The 17,174-nt window shown below is 58.1% G+C and overlaps 1 protein-coding gene across 1 annotated transcript; it reads right to left on the reverse strand.

Moving 5' to 3' along the window:
* Positions 1-3,455: 3,455 nt before the first annotated feature.
* On the reverse strand, positions 3,456-16,662 carry DEF6 (DEF6 guanine nucleotide exchange factor). The gene is made up of 11 exons (XM_061349456.1): positions 16,403-16,662; positions 11,376-11,516; positions 9,969-10,154; positions 7,573-7,800; positions 7,346-7,492; positions 7,097-7,205; positions 6,716-7,014; positions 5,970-6,136; positions 5,576-5,774; positions 5,071-5,161; positions 3,456-4,842 (listed from the first exon to the last, which is right to left on the reverse strand). The coding sequence occupies exons 1-11, from the start codon at positions 16,610-16,612 to the stop codon at positions 4,631-4,633; spliced, it is 1,989 nt and encodes a 662-aa protein (XP_061205440.1). The 5' UTR covers positions 16,613-16,662; the 3' UTR covers positions 3,456-4,630.
* Positions 16,663-17,174: the final 512 nt, after the last annotated feature.

Genomic DNA, 17,174 nt, shown 5'->3' on the forward strand with positions numbered 1-17,174 from the left:
TCCCTCGGACAGCCCCCATGCATCCCCTCCTCAAACCTGCACCCACAGCGAGTCCTGTCCCCAGCCTCTGCCCCGTCATCACCACCCCACAGCTCAGCTGCCCCTCTGCCCCACACCCGGCCTCCTCCCTGCCGCCAGTGCCCCACAACCCCTGTCCCTGCCCTCCCCTCACACCCCTAGCCCCACTAATCCACACCCCCTGTGATCATTGGTCAACCCTCTCATCACCTGCACCCCACATACCCTACCCCAACTGCCCTACAGCCCATAGCCCCCACATACCTCCACCTCCAGTCCCACACGTCCTGCCCCCACATACCGCTACGCCCACTGCCCCATAACTCCTTAACCTTGTCCCCCACACCCCTGGGCCCCATACATTGCTACCTCCACTGCCCCATAAAGCCCCCTTCATCCCCGCTGACCCACACCCCACGTGTCCCTCCCTATCTCTCCACACCGGGCCCCGTCCCCCCCGCCCCTCCTTCCGGAGCCCACTGCCGGCTCCGGCCGCCTCCCGCATCCCCGCAGGCCCCGCTCACCTCCGCCGCCGGCCCCGGCCCGGCCCGGCCCCGCTCCCTCCACAGCCACCACCCCCCGCCCCTCAACCCCTGACGTCACCGCGCCCGCCCTGACGCCACCGCGCCCCCAGCGCCGCTCACCCAATGGCGGCCGTCGGCGGGTCCTGATGGCATCACCACGGCAACGGCGCAAGCCCGCCCCGCCCCGCGGCGCCCCCTGGCGGTCACGGGACACACTCCCTCCCACGGAGGGGCGGGCGCTGCGCGCGGCGGCGGCACAAGATGGCGGCGGGCGGGGGGCGTTAGAGGGACCCGGGGCACAGCGGGGCGGGAAGGGGCTTCGAGAGCATCCGGTGCCACCGCTCCCAGCGCTGCCGAGGCCACCCCTAACCCATGGCGCTGAGGGCTCGTCCCCAGGGTGTGAACACTTGGCAGCCTGTTCAGTGCCTGAGCACCCTGGGTCCTTCTGACTCCGTGTCCCTGAGGCGCAGGGAGCTGCTGACACCGGCTCTGCCAGGCCGTGCCTCCTGCTGGCTGCTGCGGGACCGTAGCCTCGCCCCAGGTGCCTGCGGGAGCTCGGGGCTCCCCTCCCCTTCCCAGTCTCGGCCCTTCTCTGCTTTGCACCCCAGGGCTGCTCCGCTGCCTGCAGGGGGGGTGCAGCTTTCTCCTGGCGGTGCCGTTACTCGAGGTCTGGGACGGGGCTGACCTCGGGCCTTCGCACCCGGCAGAGCCACAGCCGCGGCTGGGCTGCTGGGGCAGGCTCTGCTCCCGTTGCAGCCCAGCCCAGGCTCTGCTCCCGTTGCAGGTACTCACCTGACACCTCCTCAGTGAGGATGCGGCCTTCCCGAAAATGTGCACCAGGACAGCGGAGCCTGGGCAGAGCTGTGGGCTTGGGACTAAAATACTGGTGTGGAGAGCAGCAGGGTTCGTGTCTGACCCTGCAAACACCCATGCGGGTGATGGTACCCCACGGAGAGCTCCAGGTTCCCCACAGGAAAGGCAGCAGACCCCATGGGACAGTTGGAGCAGCAGAGCTGCTCTTCACCAGGGCCTCCATAAGCTCCCCTGTGATCCTGCTGCAGTTTATTCCCAGTCGGAGGTGCTGGGGCGCATCAGCTGCTGGCTTAGGTGAGCTCCAGCCCTCAGCTGGCTGCTCCAGGAGGATGAGACAGATCTGGGCGCATCCACACTGGGCAGCAGATCAAAGGCAAGAGCTGACACTGGTTCTGGCTGGTGCCTCCACACCTGTCCTCGCCCGCAGCAGTCCATGTACAGCGTTCTGGCACATGGGAACTCGGCTCTTGGGAGCAGGGCCACGCTCTGGTGAGCTGCTCTGAGGAGGGATGAGGCAGCTCTGGAGCTGGAGAGCAGTGACAACACCAGCAGGGATGTGGTCCCACATGCAGGGGCTGTGCATGGGGTGAGAGCCCCTGTGACACGGCACAGAGCCATGGAGGCAGCTGGAGGTGGCCCCTTCTCCATGCCTACGTGTGGTGTGGCACGTACCTGTCCCAGCGGCTGGTCAGGGCACGGCTGAGCTAAGGAAGCTGGCTCCCATCAGTGCATTTCCACCGAGCACATTTCCTTCCCAGCAGAGAGCATGGTTTGACACACTCCCTGCTCTTGCTCTGCCTGTGCATCACATGGAGCAATGAGCAGCTTTGCCAGGCTCACCCTGGCAATTCACAGAACCCCAGAACCCCAGAGTGGTTTGTGCTGGAAGGGACCTTAAAGTTCATCCAGCTCCAACCCCTGCCACAGGCAGGGACCCCTTCCACTGGAGCAGCTTGCTCCAAGCCCCTGTGTCCAACCTGGCCTTGAGCACTGCCAGGGATGGGGCAGCCACAGCTTCTCTGGGCACCCTGTGCCAGCACCTCAGCACCCTCACAGGGAGGAGCTTCTGCCTAAGAGCTCAGCTCAGTCTCCCCTGTTCAAGCGTGAACCCCTTGTGCTATCGCTTCAGTCCTTGATGAAGAGTCCCTTCCTTTCCAGCATCCCTGTGAGCTTCTCGTAAATCAAACACCCCCAAGTCCTTCTCCTCAGGGCTGCTCCATCCATTTTCTTTCCAGCCTCTGTTTGGATTGCCCCATCCCAGGGGCAGCAGCTTGCTCTTGGCCTTGCTGAACATGAGGTTTGTACAGCCCCACCTCTCCAGCCTTTCCAGGCCCCTCTGGATCCCATCCCTTCCCTCCAGTGTTTCAACCACACCACAAAGCTTGGAATCAGCCACAGACTTGCTGAGGGCGCTCAATCCCACTGTGTTCCCGCTATCCATGTCATCAACACATGTTAAACAGCACTGGTCCCAGTACCAGCCCCTGAGGAACACCACTTGTACCATGGCTCCATGTGCCTTGATGTAAGACCAAGCCCCAGCCTCCAGTGCAGCACGTTGAGAAGGTCTCACTCCACCAGGAAACCCGAGCAGGATGGAGTGACCCCATGTCCATGTGGAGTAGCCAGGGCCCCCAGGTCTGCATGGAGACCGTGCCACTGTTCAGATCCATGCTGCTGCTTCCCAGTGCAGCGGGGAGGAGGAGGAGAGGTGATGAATTTGACCTGCAGCGCCCACCACAACCATCACCACAAGGGCTGCAGCCACTGGGCCCTCCCTGTGCGTCAGCCAGGCTGCGTGGGACCGGGGCAGGGGCACACAGAGCTGCTTTGTCCTGTGAAGCAGCCTCTCTCGCAGCCAGGCGCAGTGACACAGAAAAATAACTAAGAACCACTGTGAAGACCTGGGAGGGGAAGAGCTGGGTGAGCAAATGCTGAAAGCCACATGGGTAGGAAAGAGATTGTAATCTCCCTAACGAACTGCAGTTCATCTGCGTGAGCAACTGTGAACCAGGTTTGATGCTACCAGTGCCTCTTTCCAGAGGGGACGCTTACGTGACCAGGGGGTCTGTGTGCCCTGTACAATAAAGACCCCAAAGCTGCAGGTGAATGGGACTGTATTTAAACACAGGAGCTTGGAAAAACTAACCCCAGTGTTGGCATGGGTGGGTTTTTTCCATGCAGGGAGGTTTGCCAGCAGACTTGGCTTTTATTCTTAGGTTTTTGAGGAGCAAATGAGCTGGAGGAGCCAGGCCAGGCCGGCGTTGCTGCCACATCCACCAGCTGCTGGTTCCGATGGGCCCTGGCAGTCCTTGCTATTGCCTCGGACCACATCCTGTCCCAAGACTCCTGAAACAGGGAGTCCTGCCGTGCAAGGGCAAAGACCCAAACGTGGCCCAGAACACTGTTACCTTCCTATACAAGCACTCAGTTAATCATGTAGAGCTGTTTTCCCCCCAAGACATTACCCCTGTGCCAGTCCTGCAGCCCAGTGTAGTTCATATCTACAACCAGTTCACGAGTCTGTGTCCCTCCTGACCAAGCCCAAATCTACTGGTGGAGCCTCTTACCGTGGCTGGTGTCTCATTCCTTTTAGTGGGCTCTTTTCTACAGTGGGAATCAAAGCCCCAGGAGTGCCAAGGAGGGAGGTCTGGTGCCTGCAGGGCCACAGATGTGTGGGGAAGAAAGCCTGCAGGGCAGCAGCTCCAAAAGCTTTATTGCTTGTTGGTTTCTCCTAATACCTATGCAGTGACTAAGAACCACCTTCAGGGTATGCACGTGGTAGTTAAAGACACTGCAGCCCTTCTGTGCCGTGGTCAGAAGGTACCTCTCAGCCTGCCAAGGCTTCCTGTTGCAGAGCCATGCACCCATGGGCACACTGGGCGATGCAGAAGGGTTGCTGGGGGAAACCAAGGGGGAACTGGGCCACATTGTCCAGACCCACTGGTGGCTTTTTCTTCTAGGCATGGTAGAAACCAGAGTCTGGGGAGCTGAGTCCGAGTCCCACACCAGGGCAGCCCTGAGGAGACGGCTCTGCTGCCTTCTCCCCAACATGGGACTGTCTGAGCCTCCAACATGGGGCTGAGCCTCCTGGCCTGTGGTGGCTGCAGCCCTTCCTGAAGAAAATGGGAGCATCTCTGCCTCCTGTGTAGTCATCTCTAGGCTCTGTGCTGGTCCCCACTTGTCTCCATCCAGAGATGGCTGTGTTGACTGTGTCTGCTCAGAGAGATGTGCTGTGCCCTGCAGCTCCCCACTGGGCTCTGCCATCCTCCAGGCTAGTTGCTGGGCTCTGTGGCCATGGTGTCCACATCTGGAGATGGCAGCACGCTGCTGTTCCCACCATTGCTCACGTTTTCCTTGCCGATGTCCTTTGTGGGGTCGCTGCCTTTATCCTCCACTTTCTGCTTGAGTTTGAGGGAGGAATCTTTGTGGGAGAGGAGGGGTTGGTAGCCAGCGAAGCCGCCTCCACTCACGTTTGTACGCTTGTCTGGACATGGAGAGAAAGAGGGTTTGCTTTACCCAGGGTCCAAATTGACCTTTCAACTAAGGAGTCTTGTGGGGTGTCTCCTTGCCAGAGGTGGTGGGGTATCTCTGAAAGATGGGGTTTCTTCCAGCCCTGGATATCCCCAGAGCGGGGAGGATGGGTGGGAGACTGGGCTCCTGCCCCATGGCTGTGCTGAGGAGGGCAGGGTGGGTGTGATGGTCCATGCCTTACCTCCCGGCCCAATGGGGTGCATCAGCCGGTTCATCTGGACATTCCAGTGCTTGACGTTGGTGCTGGCCTGGCGCAGCTTCCTCTGGGCTGCCTGCGAGGGGATGGAGGAGAGGGATGAGCCAGCCCTGACAGCCCCTGACCCAGGACCATGTGCAGGAGCATCCCTGACTAAGCAGGATTGGAGGCTCCCTCTGGGATGGAGACCGAGCTCACCCTCCTCTAGGCCTTCTGCTCCCCCTCGAATCCTTCCCCCCGCACACTCCCACTGTCAACACTCCTCTGGGCACTCACATTGTCTCCCTGGGTTGGGAAGCATGTTGTCCTGTCTCAGCCACTGAACCATCCCATGGCTCCACATGGCAGAGCTCAGAAAGCCCCCGGGGCAATGCCAGCTTGGTCCCCAGAGCTGCTGAGCCCCCCTCAGTGTGGAGGTGACTTGGGAAGGGCTGGGAAGTCCCCCAGGGCTCACAGCATGGAAGGGATGTGGCACTGATGTGATGCTCACCATGAAGTCCTGGTCCACCCGCTGCCTGTTCAGTCTCACTTCTTCCAGCTGCTTCTGTGCCTCTTCCAGGCACTTGTTCTTGTTCTCCATCTCTTGCTTGAGGACTTGCTTCTCCCGCTGAGTTTTGATGATATATTCCTCTTGCTCCTCCTTCAGCTTCATCAGCTGCTTCAGCTTCTCCTCCTCCTCAGCCAGCAGCCTGTCAACAAAGAGAAAGAGGTGAGGCAGTCCCTGTACCACTTCTTCCACCAGCTTCCCCCATTCTCGCATACTGGGAAGTCACCAGCATGCCCCAGTACCCCAGGGAGCATCGCATTGCCCAGGGGAGCGTGTCCCCATGCTCAGCCCTTGGAGCGGGGCTGGTTGAGGAGGAGCAGAGATGCCCTGGTCCTACCTGGCCTGCGCGTATCTCACAGACTCCTCATCCTGCCGCGCTTTCACCTCCTGCTGCAGGGCCTCCTGCAGGCGCTCCTGCATGTCCTCCAGCTCCAGGATGCGCTTGCGCTGACGCTCTGCCTCTGCCTCCTTCAGCACCATCTCTGCCTGCATGGAGGCGCGAGCCTGTGGCAGGAACAGGAGCCCTCAGCACCGGCAGCTCCAGAGCCATTGCCACCATCCCCAAGACCCCTTTATCCTGACATCCCTGGGTGGATGGGGACAGACTTCTCCTGCACCAGAAAAGCCCATAGAGAGAACTCTGAAGCAAAGATGTCTCCCTGCTGAGGAGACACACTGCATCATGGTTGGACTTGATGATCTCCGAGGTCTTTTCCAACCTAGATGAGTCTATGATTTGGAGCCAGTGCTGGCTGCAAGGTCAGAAATGGGCTCCTTGGCCACCCCAGCACTAGTGCTCACCTCTCACCTGCCCCCCAGCTTTGTACATCCTGGGGCAGGTTGTCCTTATCTCCTGCTCCTCAGGTATCTCATGCATGGAGGCACTGACCCCTCTGTCCCTCATCCCAGGTCATATCAGCCCCTGGGGTTCCTAGAGGTGGCAGCAGCACTGTTACAAGACCTGGACATGCTCCTAGAAGCTCCTCCAAACGCCCTGCTGCCATGGGAAGGGAAGGGGATGGAAGCACCCCCCCCATGAGCACCGCAGCCCTGTGGCAGGACACCCCACGGGGATGCACTCGCCTGCTCAGCCTCCCGCAGCTGGATCTCCAGGGTCCTCTGCATCTCCTCATGCTGCTGCCTCCGCCGCTGCTCCTCCTCCTGCAGGAGCATCTCCGCCTGCCGCTGGGCCTCCTTGAGCAGCTCCAGCTCCTGCAGCTTCCTCTCCTTCTCCTCCTGGAGCTGCTTGAGCCGCTGCGTCTCCTCCTCCTTGGCTGCCTTGCGCTGCTCCCTCTGCTCCCGCTGCTCCCGGCGCTTCTGCTTCAGGTCTTTGTGCAGGGATTTCTTGCCCTCAGCCTGCAGCCGGATGGCTGTCTGGATGGCTGGGGAGGGAAGGGGATGGTCAGCGCGGACATGGAGGGGGCCCGGGGAAGCTGGGGAGGGGGCATTAGGGGGGACATGGACCTAGTGTCCACTCCTGGCGCTGCCGGGTGTCGGAGGCGCTCATCTCATAGGTGCGGGATGGGGTCTTCACACAGAACATGCACCTCTTCCCATCCCGGTCAGGCAGGACCTGCAGGGACAGGACACAGGACGGTGTTACCCCCCCGTACCCCACCTTATCCCCACTTTCTTCAGCCACAGGACTGGCTCTCCCATGCTCATAGATGTGAGACTGTGTACTCTGGGGTTCCCCTTCCTGTGCTGCTGTACCTCCACGCAGCAGTGCTTGTCCAGCGCGATGCTCCCCTTCTTCTCCTTCCGTTCCTCACTCATGTAGTAGGACAGGACACTGGGCTTCAGAGTGAACCACCGCTCCGACCAGTTCCTCCTCAGCTGGCCCTTCTTCCAGAGGTAGCCCTGCGCCCGAGAGACACAGGCATTAAAACCAGTGTGGGAGCAAGGCAGGGTTTGTACCCCAGTACGTGGGGGTTCCTTGCCTGTTTGAGCACATCCTCGATGACCTCCTGGTACACCTCCTCTATGGCCATGCTCACGGCCTCCTGCTCAATGCCGCGCAGGAACCGCCCCGAGTTCACCATGTCCAGGAACTGCCAGACAGTGAGCCCGCCCTGCCCCTGCGGCTCCTGGCACAGGCACTCATCCAGCTCGCAGGAGCTCAGCTCCACGTTCATGGCCGTGCAGATCTTCTTCAGCAGGTACTCCACCTGTGGGGATGGGGAGCGCAGCGACAGCGAGAAGTGAGCGCTGTCCTACCCCACTGAGTCACTCTGCAGAGCCCAAGACCACATCTGTCTCCTGCCTGGAGATGCAGGACCCTTACCCCAGAGCCATCACCCCCTGTGATGGTCAATGGTCATGGCCAAGGCAGGTTGACCTTTCTCAAGGCCAGGCTGGACAGAGCCTTGGGTGACATGGTCTAGTGTGAGGTGTCCCTGCCCATGGCAGGGGGTTGGAACTGGATGTTCTTAAGGTCCTTCCAACCCAAAGCAATCTGTGATTGGGATAAAACTTAACCACTGCTGGGAGGTTTCTCCTTTTATCCACTAGACTGAAATGGTTTTAGCTTATTTGGTTGCAGAAGTCAAGTGTCTGAGGGAGAGGAGACCAACACTGCTGTCCCTGCAACCCAGCCTGCAAGGCTGGTGTCCCAGACCATGGTCCTGACCTCAGCACTGCTCTGTTTTCCACCTGAGGTCAAAAGAACACTGAGGGAAGGGAAGGACTCTATGGAGGAGATGAGCATTGCTTTGAAACTGTAAATACATTGCTTTAAAGAAGAGCTAATGTGGTTGACACAATATTGGGAAGACTTAGTTCAGTTTGAGGTCAAGGATGCTGGAGAGGGACTCTGTCAGGGCCTGTAGGGACAGGCCAGGGGGAATGGCTTGAACCTGCCCGAGGGGAGACTGAGCTGAGCTCTTAGGCAGAAGCTCTTCCCTGTGAGGGTGCTGAGGCGCTGGCACAGGGTGCCCAGAGAAGCTGTGGCTGCCCCATCCCTGGCAGTGCTCAAGGCCAGGTTGGACACAGGGGCTTGGAGCAAGCTGCTGCAGTGGAAGGGGTCCCTGCCCGTGGCAGGGGTTGGAGCTGGAGGAGCTTTAAGGTCCCTTCCAGCTCAAACCATTCCATGGTTCTGTGATTCTGTGATATCTTTTGCTGCTAGCTCCTCTCTACCCACCACCCAGGGCCCAAGGAGGGTGGTGGCTGCAGAGAGCCAAGCAGAATGCTGGAGCACAGCAGTGTCCCATCACCCACTGCATCTTTTCCATCATCCAAGTAGCAGAAGGGCAAGAATTTAATATGATTTCTGGTTTTCCTCTTTTTATTTCAAGCTGAGCCCCGTGAGCAGAAGGATGATTCAGTGTGTCATGGGCTGGGGAACAGGAAGCGCCTCTCCCGGGGCAGGAAGTGCGGTCGCCCTCCCTCAGCTGCGCAGCGCTGCTGCTCTTGTCTCCTTTTCCCTTTTCTCTGGCTTTTCTGCTGAGCTCAGTTGGTTCAGGGGCTAGAAGCTGAGAGCAGCTGCTTGCCCAGCTCAGCTCCTCCTGCTGAGGCTTCTCATGGGGGTTTCAGCTGACCTCCTCCTGCTCCAAATGCCAGGTGGGATTTGGAGATTTGGGTGGGATTTGGGTGGCATTTGGAGGTTACTGCCAGATGCTTTGCTGCTCCTGGGTACCTCACTCTTAACCCGCTGGACGTTGGATGGGGTTTGGGTGGCTGGTGGCAGGGAGAGGGACAACCAGGTCTGCTCTGCCCCTGCCTTCGTGGTGGCACAGGCTGTAGAACCCCATCCAGCCTGACAGCAGTGTCATGGAGCAAGCACCCACTGTGCCAGATTAGAAGGTTTTCTCATCATCTTCTCTTTACCCTCATAAAAATCAGGAGTCCTCTTCTAGCACCACGCTCAGCTCAGCCCTTGGGTGGGATGGACGGGCTTTAAGCATGGGACCAGCCCGAGGAGGAGCTGAGCTGTGGATGCTGCTTGGGTTGGGGCTCTGAAACCTGGCACATTCACTTCACAGCAGGCAAAAGAGCTTGTTGTAGGCTTGGATGATGCAAGAACAAGATGGACTCCCCCATTGTCCAAGACATCCGTATGTGAGAGGCTTCAGCATTTTGGAGGGGTCATCCCAGCTGCTCCCAAGGGAATCCTGGGCAAATGGGGGTGTCCATGGGCATAGCTGGGGGCTGACAGCGCAGACACCCCCCTCCTCCCACCGCTCCCCTGCTTGCTGTCACCCGGGAGCACCACATCTTGCAGGATGTGGTGGGACATGCCAGGAAGCGATAGCGGGATGTGTCAAACCCAACCGGGGCTCTGCCAGCACACACAGCCCAGGGAGGCTGGGGATGAGGAGGGGGAAGAGGAAGGTCCTACCTCGTCTGGCACCATGACGAGAGGGTATTTGTCTTCAGACAGAAAGTTGAAGAGGCACCAGAGCTTGAAGGCATCCTGGTGGGACACGACGCTATTCCCGTTCCGGTCAGGCTTGTAATTCTTCTTTGCTGTCAAGGTCCAGCAGAGCTCATCAAAGTTCTCTTTGACAAAAGCACCTTCCACCACCTGCAGGCAGGAGTCAGGGGTGAGCTGGTGCTGCAGGGCTGTGGAGGGGGCTTCTGGGGAGGAAATGGAGGAGGGAAGAAACCCTCACACCTGAAATCTCCTCTAGACCCATAACTAGAGTGTAAGAGGGCACTGCCCCATGATGCCAGACTACACATCCCTAGCACAGGCCCCTTGCCCAGGTAAGCAAGGTGTCCTGGCTGATAGAGAAGATGCTACAGGACTGCTGCAGCATGGCCCAGCTTTGGAGCACCAGCAGGAGCCTGGCTGCATCTGGTTCCTCCATCCCAGTGTGCTGCCAACACGAGGACAAACCACAGCCTGTAGCAGAGCTGGGGAAATACCTTTAGGTGGCAGCAAGCTGAAAGCCCCTCTTACAAGGAAAACCCACTTCCCCTTCTCATGCTGCCTCGGATTTTATTAGCTACGGCAAAACCAGAAGAGGCTTTAATGCTCATCTCCCAGAGAACGACCTGGGAAACTGGAAGGATTTCACCGCTCTGTGGCAGGGAGATGGGGCTGGGCTGACCTTGTGCAGCTCTCTTCCCTGGGCAGAGGGTGCTGGGGAAGGCTTTGCCCTCATCCACTGCAGATCAGATCCCTGCAGCTGAGATCAGTGTCCCTGGACCAGGCTGGGCAGGTCCTGAGCAGTTCAGGGCAAGACAAAGACCAGCCCAGGGACCAGCCTGGGGAAGCAGCAGGGAGGGAAGGGTTACTGCACCCAGCTCCAGCCCCCTCTTCTTTCTAGCACGCAGTGGAAGAAAGCTGTCAGTCATTTTTCTTCTCCACGCAGGCACAAAGTCTCTCCTTCACCAAACAAAGGTGCCTTTGAGCCATGTGGGAAGAAGGGAGAAAGCCCCTGCCCACCCCAACCTCTGCTCCTGCCCTGGCACGTCGTCCTCCCCCTTCTCCCCTTTGCCGAATGAGGTCACAGCTCAGATTTGAACAGGGGTGGAGAGGAAAAAGGGGTTGAGTTCTGTCTCCGAGCCCTATAGGAAGTGTGGGCAGAGATGCACCTGCATCCAGAGCCTTGACGGAAACGGCTGACTTCATCCTTGCCAAGGAGACGTTGAGCGTCAAACATTTCTCACTTGGCTTTGCATTCACCTGAATGTTCCCAGCTTCCTGTATCCCTTTTGCAGATATCAAGACATGGGGTCTCCAGGAGCAGAGGGGAGAGGAGCCATGGGAGCAGAGCTGGCAGCACCCAGCAGGGCTCACCTTATCCAGGATGTACTTGTTGAGGTAGGGCATGTAACCCTGGCTGGACACCGGCCCGTCGTCATCGTCACGGAAATGCTCTTCCAGCGCCACGGGGTCATGGGGGATGCACAGCACCGTGTACAGGTTGTGAGACAGCACCTGTGTGAGCAGTGGGGATGGGGAGAAGGTGAACAACCCCAGCACATCCCCCCAGTGCCACAAACCACCCGGGGACCGTGCTTTGGGTTTGGCAGGGAGACGGCTTTACATTCCCAAGTGTACACCTTACAGAATGAGTTAGAAACAGGCACAAATTGAGGATTTTTTCACATTCATTTCTTAGCACATGGGGAAGTTTGTGTTGGTGTTTTTTTCAAGGCTGTTACAAACGTTACAGAGCAAACAGGACATGTTTTGATCTAGAAAAGATGATAAGCCACCCCGAGCCAAGCTGTTTGGCAGCTGCACTTTCTGATTTCTCAACAATACAACTAATGACAGCAGCCAGCCTGGCCCCAGCTGTTACGTGCCAGTGGGGTACAGAAGGACACAGAGATGAATCCCAGAATGCCAGACTGGCTTGTGTTGGAAGGGACCTTAAAGCTCATCCAGTTCCAATCCCCTGCCACGGGCAGGGACCCCTTCCACTGGAGCAGCTTGCTCCAAGCCCCTGTGTCCAACCTGGCCTTGAGCACTGCCAGGGATGGGGCAGCCACAGCTTCTCTCTCAAGGCAAAGCACGTTCTGAAGCTCCCAGATTTGCCATGTGCTGGAAAGCCCACACTGGAGCCAGGCTGCCCATGAACAGCACCAGCATATCCAGCTTGTCATACCAGGCAGGCGGTTGTCTCCTTGTCTTTACCTCCCAGCAAGCAGGAGATGGTAAATGAGCATCCCAATGAGGGTTGGCAGGGATGGCTTGCAGGATCTGCAGGTGCAGCTTGCCAAGGGTTCAAGACCAGTGCCATGGGCTAGTAGTAGCCTTAGCAGTGCTGGGGAACAGTTGGACTCGATGAGCTTAAAGCTCTTTTCTAACCCATCGATTCCATGGTTGTAGGAGAGGGGCTGGGAGCTGGTGTGCAGCATCCCTGCTCCTCCCGAGCTGGAAGCTTCCTTGCTGCAGAAGAGGAGGCACCAGAGGCCACGCGCTGCTGCAGCTGGAAATGGTTCTTGCTCAACCAGATTTTCTTTCTCTTCTTCACCCCCCTGGACTGATGCTATCAGCAGAGCTCCACCCTCACCTCAAACACTGAGCCCGCTGTAGCCCTGAGCACTGCTGCTGCTGCTATGGCTGAGCCCTTTGGAGTTCAGTGCAGCCCCAGGGTCCACGCAGGGGTGGAAAGCACTGGGCATCCTCCAGGACAATGAACAAATCCATCAGGATGGACTGAAAGTTTGGGAATCGCATCCTGTTCTGCATTTGCAATGCTGGGCCTCATCCCCATCGCTCACACTTCCTCTCACAGAACCCCAAAAAGCCCTGGGAGCTGTCGCATGTGTCCCTGGGCCACAGCCAGCACCCCGAGCCCCTCCATCCATCCCAGCATGCTGTGACCCTCACCCCCTCTGCTCCATCACCTACAGAATCCCTTTCTGATTCCTACAGGATCCACATCCCTGGGGCAGGGAGGGAAGGGCTGATGGTGGGGTGATGGTGGGAGCCAGGGCTGCCCAAACCCCGCATAGGGAGGAGAGGTGGGAAACCACCCTAGCCCCCGGCTGGGTTCTGAAATGGGGGCTAGGAAGGGAAAATAACAGCAGGGAGAAGGAGAGGGATGCTCTGAGAGCAGCTTTCTGGCACAGCCTTTCCATGCAGGGGGTGTGCAGAGGTCTGCCTGACACCCCTGGGCATCCCAGCTCCCTCTGACCACCAGCCCCAATACTGTTCTCCAACCTCTCCTGTGCTCTCATGCTCCCCATCACATCCCATTCCCATCCCTCTGCACAGATCTGATGCAGATGGAGAACGGCCGCGCCATTCTTCACCCTCATGGAAGGTGTTGGGGGTGATGCCAGGGCTTGGGGTGACATTTCAGGCTGGAACCTGGCTCCCTGTGCAGGCAGGAGCAGGGGGGATCGGAGCTCCTGCACCACCCAGGGACTGTGGCTGCTGCCTCAGTTTCCCCAAGTGCAAGCAGACCAGCCCTGCAGAGAAAACCAAAGCTTACTCAGAGCTGGGGGTGCAGGGGTCCCCCACTGCATGCCTTTGTCAGCAGCGAGGGTCCCTTGAGCAGCAGTGAGGAGGACACAAGTGGGGCTGCTGCCTCAGCACCCTATCAGCTCAAGCTGAGAGCTGGGACCATCAGCTCCAGACCTTGGGAAAGGCTTTTCCCTTTGCCTGAATGGATGAGCTGCTCTCAGACCTGTTGCTGGCCAAACTGGGACCCACTGGCCTGTGCCAAGAGCCATTTGTACTCCCTGACAGGCAGCTCTTCATTTAAACCACTTGCCTGTCCCCCTGCCCCTTCCTCTCCTCTCCCAAGGGCTTTGCCTCAGCAGACCAAGCTCCTGGATGGAGCAAACCGCTCCTAATCCTCCACAACATGAGCAGGAGCAGAACAGAGGTGCTGAGAAGCACCAGGACAATGCTCAGGCTGCCTCAAAGGACTCAGTGAGAGCAGCATCCTGCATCCCACATCCCAGCTAGCATCCCTGGAGACCGGGTGTAGCTCCACCAGCTTGGCCAGGGAGGATGTGAAGGCACAGAGAGAGAGGATAAACTCCTGTCCAAGAGCAGGGCTGGTGTGTGCCCGTGCTGGGAACAGCGCTGCCCGACACTGCTTGCTGTGTAGCACTCAACCACAACTGTCTTTCCTTCCTGTGCAGACACACACCTACACATCTGCACACGCTTCCTCGCATGGGAGTGTCCATGCAAAGAACTCAACTGCTCAACCTATGGCTTTGAAATGCTGACAAACTGACTTGTGCTGGAGAGAGGCTGGTGTTGTTCAGTGCCAGGCTCCATTTGCTGCTCCTCCACCACCAAATCCCACCCCAGCTCCTGGGGCTGGGTTTGTTTCTGATGTGCAAGTGTTGTGAACACCAGCACTTCTCCCACCTTTCTTCAAGACCCTTCATGGGTGAGGGAACAGAGCAGAGCCTGGGAGGAGTTTGGAGGGGACATGGCCACTGTGGCTTTAACAGACCTGTGAGACCCTGGATTTCTTCTGCATGGAATGAACAGAAACCCCAGTGCAGGCTTGTGTAGGCTGGAGCAAACCCAAGCCACCATTTGGCAGTAATGGGATGCAAAGGAGCTCTCCCTGGACTCAAAAGGGAGTGGAAAGTTATCCAGAGTTGATCTTTGTCATAGAAACATGGAGTCATAGAACCATAGAATCAACTGGGTTGGGAAAGCCCTTTAATCCCATCCAGTCCAACCCTTACCCCAGCACTGCCAAGGCCACCCCTAACCCATGGCACTGAGGCCTCGTCTCCACGCTGTGTGAACACTTGCAGGGACGGTGCCTGCAGCCCTGCCCTGGGCAGCCTGTTCCAATGCCTGAGCACCCTCTGGGGCAGGAATTGTTCCTCAGCTCCATCTAAACCTCCCCTGCCACCATCCCCTGCCATTGCTGAAGGCGGATGAAAACCAGCAAGGGGTGAATCTTCTTTCCCCTCTAAAACATCCCCCTGGGCAAAGCCACTGTGGAGACACCAGCCCGGCCCCCCAGATCCCCTACATGAGGCTCTGCAGCTCTTGTCCCCCCTGCCCAAGCTCCCTGAGAAACTGCTGTTCAGATTCGGGTCTCTGTGGCCTCCGTGCTGTCGCTGCTGATAAAGATCCCACAGACAAGTGCTGCACGTGTTCGGGGCCAGCAGCGCCTGGGCTGGGCTTAGCACCCAAAGCCTGGGTGCAGGGGATGCTGTGAGGGGAGCACAACAGCCCCTCTCTGGGATTAGCAAGGGGAAATAGGCTCTGGCCTGCTTTGGGATTTTCCCTAATTCCTTGAACTATTTCTCCAGCTTTAAGTAGGTGCCTGTGGCTCGCACGGGCACATGGTTCTGGGGAGCAGCTGAAGGCTCTCAGCCCAGCTCCTACTGCTTCTCCTGCAGATCCCTGCGAACAAAACTCCTCATTTTGGGGCAAAACATGCCCTGCCCACCAAGCCCAGCATCTTCCCTACAGTGTGTCCTGGGGGAAGCCCTATGAAGTATAGGGAACAGAGGAAAAGAGGTTTCTTTGAACATTTCATAACTCCTCTCACAGACAGGCAGCGGCTGCCAAGTCCTGACTCAACAGCTCCCCGTGTTTTGCATGTTTCTAGCTCAGGTTTTTCCTCCGCATCGCAGCCCCAACCAGCGTTTCCCACCCCAGCACCAGCCTAAGAACCACACGGGGACGTTTACTCAGCAGCAAAAGAAAAAGAGCAGTCCCATCATTTGTGAAGGGAAAAAGAACCTACAAATCAGTAACCATCATCGCAGCCAAGGTGCATCCCGACAGAGTCACCCAGAGCCTGTCCTGGAGGCAGAGGAAAAGGTTCTTAAAGCCATGACAGCTTGAAGAAGGGCTGAATGCAGGAGCCCTCTGAGGGGGTGCAGGACAGGGGAAAGCAGAGGTTTCTTTAACACTGTGTGTTATTGCTGGCCAGCCCACTGAGGAGGCTCAGCTTAAAATCAGGCTGCCTCTACCTCCCAACCGGCTGGCTGAACAGGAAGCACAAACGCGGCTGCTCCAGCAAGCAAGAAAACATAAACCCAATCTGGGCTGTTAGTTGGCCATAAAGAGCGTAAGAAACTGAAGGCAGCTGAAAACAACTAAAAACAACTAAAAATTAAACTTCTCATTTTCACCTAGAAAATACACTTGAGCATTAACTCTCCTCCCCCCCCCCCTTTCTTTTTTTCGTTAAGGGAAACAGGACAGAGCAGCAAACGCCGTCAAACCCAGCGTGGAGCTAACAGCAAGGTCTTATCAATCTTAACATTTAACAGTCCCTCCATGGAACCCCAGGGGCGATGCACAGCATCCCCGGACCTGCTCTGCTCCTCACCCACCGCCCAGCCGCCGGAGCCCTCCGAGTCCCACCGGGAGCTCACCTTGAGCTGGGATTTGGAGACCTTGCCGCTCTTCTCCACGTCCAGGGCGGTGAACGCGTACCAGATGGACTTGAGGAGCTCCGCTCGCAGGTCCATGGCTACGGGCGGCAGTGGCAGAGGCGGCTCTGCCGAGGCCGAGGATCCGGTTCCAGGAAACCGCCTGCCCCGACAGCCCCGGGCGCTGGGGGACGCACGCAGCAGCAGCGCCATCTGCTTGGGTGCACCTCGGAGGAGCCCACGGGCCCCATCGCAGCCGTATGACCCCCCCCATCGCAGCCCCACAGCCCGCTGGGCTGCAGGTCTTTGCCCCAGAACCCCCATGCACACAGGAGCGCAATCCGGGGCTCAGGGAACACAACCACCACAGCGATTCGGAGCCCTTCGCTAGCTCAGCCTGGAGATCAAAAGCTTTCTCAGCATTCGTGTTCTGCAGAGAGAAATTCCCTCCCTGGCTTAAAGAGCAGCTTCCTCTTCTGGGAGTTAAATGAAGAGTTTCCACTCGCACCAGGAGCACGGAGCCTTTTGGAAAGGTTCCAGCTCTGCTTGTTTTGGGATCAGCTGCACCAGGGAAGGGGAGTGGAGACAGCCTGCAGCAGCCTTCCCGGGTTATGCCTGTTCCACACCTGCAGAACCTCACCCTCTGCAAACACCTTGGGTACATCCATAAGAAAGCATGTGATTGCTGGGAGTCCCCACTGGGATGGGGGTTAAGGTTGGACTTGATCTTAAACATCTCTTTCAACCTAAATGATTTTCTGGCACTTTGTCCACA

Source organism: Neopsephotus bourkii, unplaced genomic scaffold (assembly GCF_033783945.1).
Source record: "Neopsephotus bourkii isolate Nb327-2 ecotype Australia unplaced genomic scaffold, CSIRO-AGI_Nbou_v1 NB_414, whole genome shotgun sequence".
Classification (NCBI taxonomy): Eukaryota; Metazoa; Chordata; class Aves; order Psittaciformes; family Psittacidae; genus Neopsephotus; species Neopsephotus bourkii.

Coding starts and splice junctions, on each gene's coding strand:
- DEF6 (XM_061349456.1), bottom strand. CDS start 16,612: ATGGCGCTGCTGCTGCGTGCGTCCCCCAGCGCCCGGGGCTGTCGGGGC. Junction 7,206..7,345: donor ACAAGCACTGCTGCGTGGAG/GTACAGCAGCAC, acceptor CTGTCCCTGCAG/GTCCTGCCTGACCGGGATGG. Junction 4,843..5,070: donor GCACCCCATTGGGCCGGGAG/GTAAGGCATGGA, acceptor CTCCATGTCCAG/ACAAGCGTACAAACGTGAGT.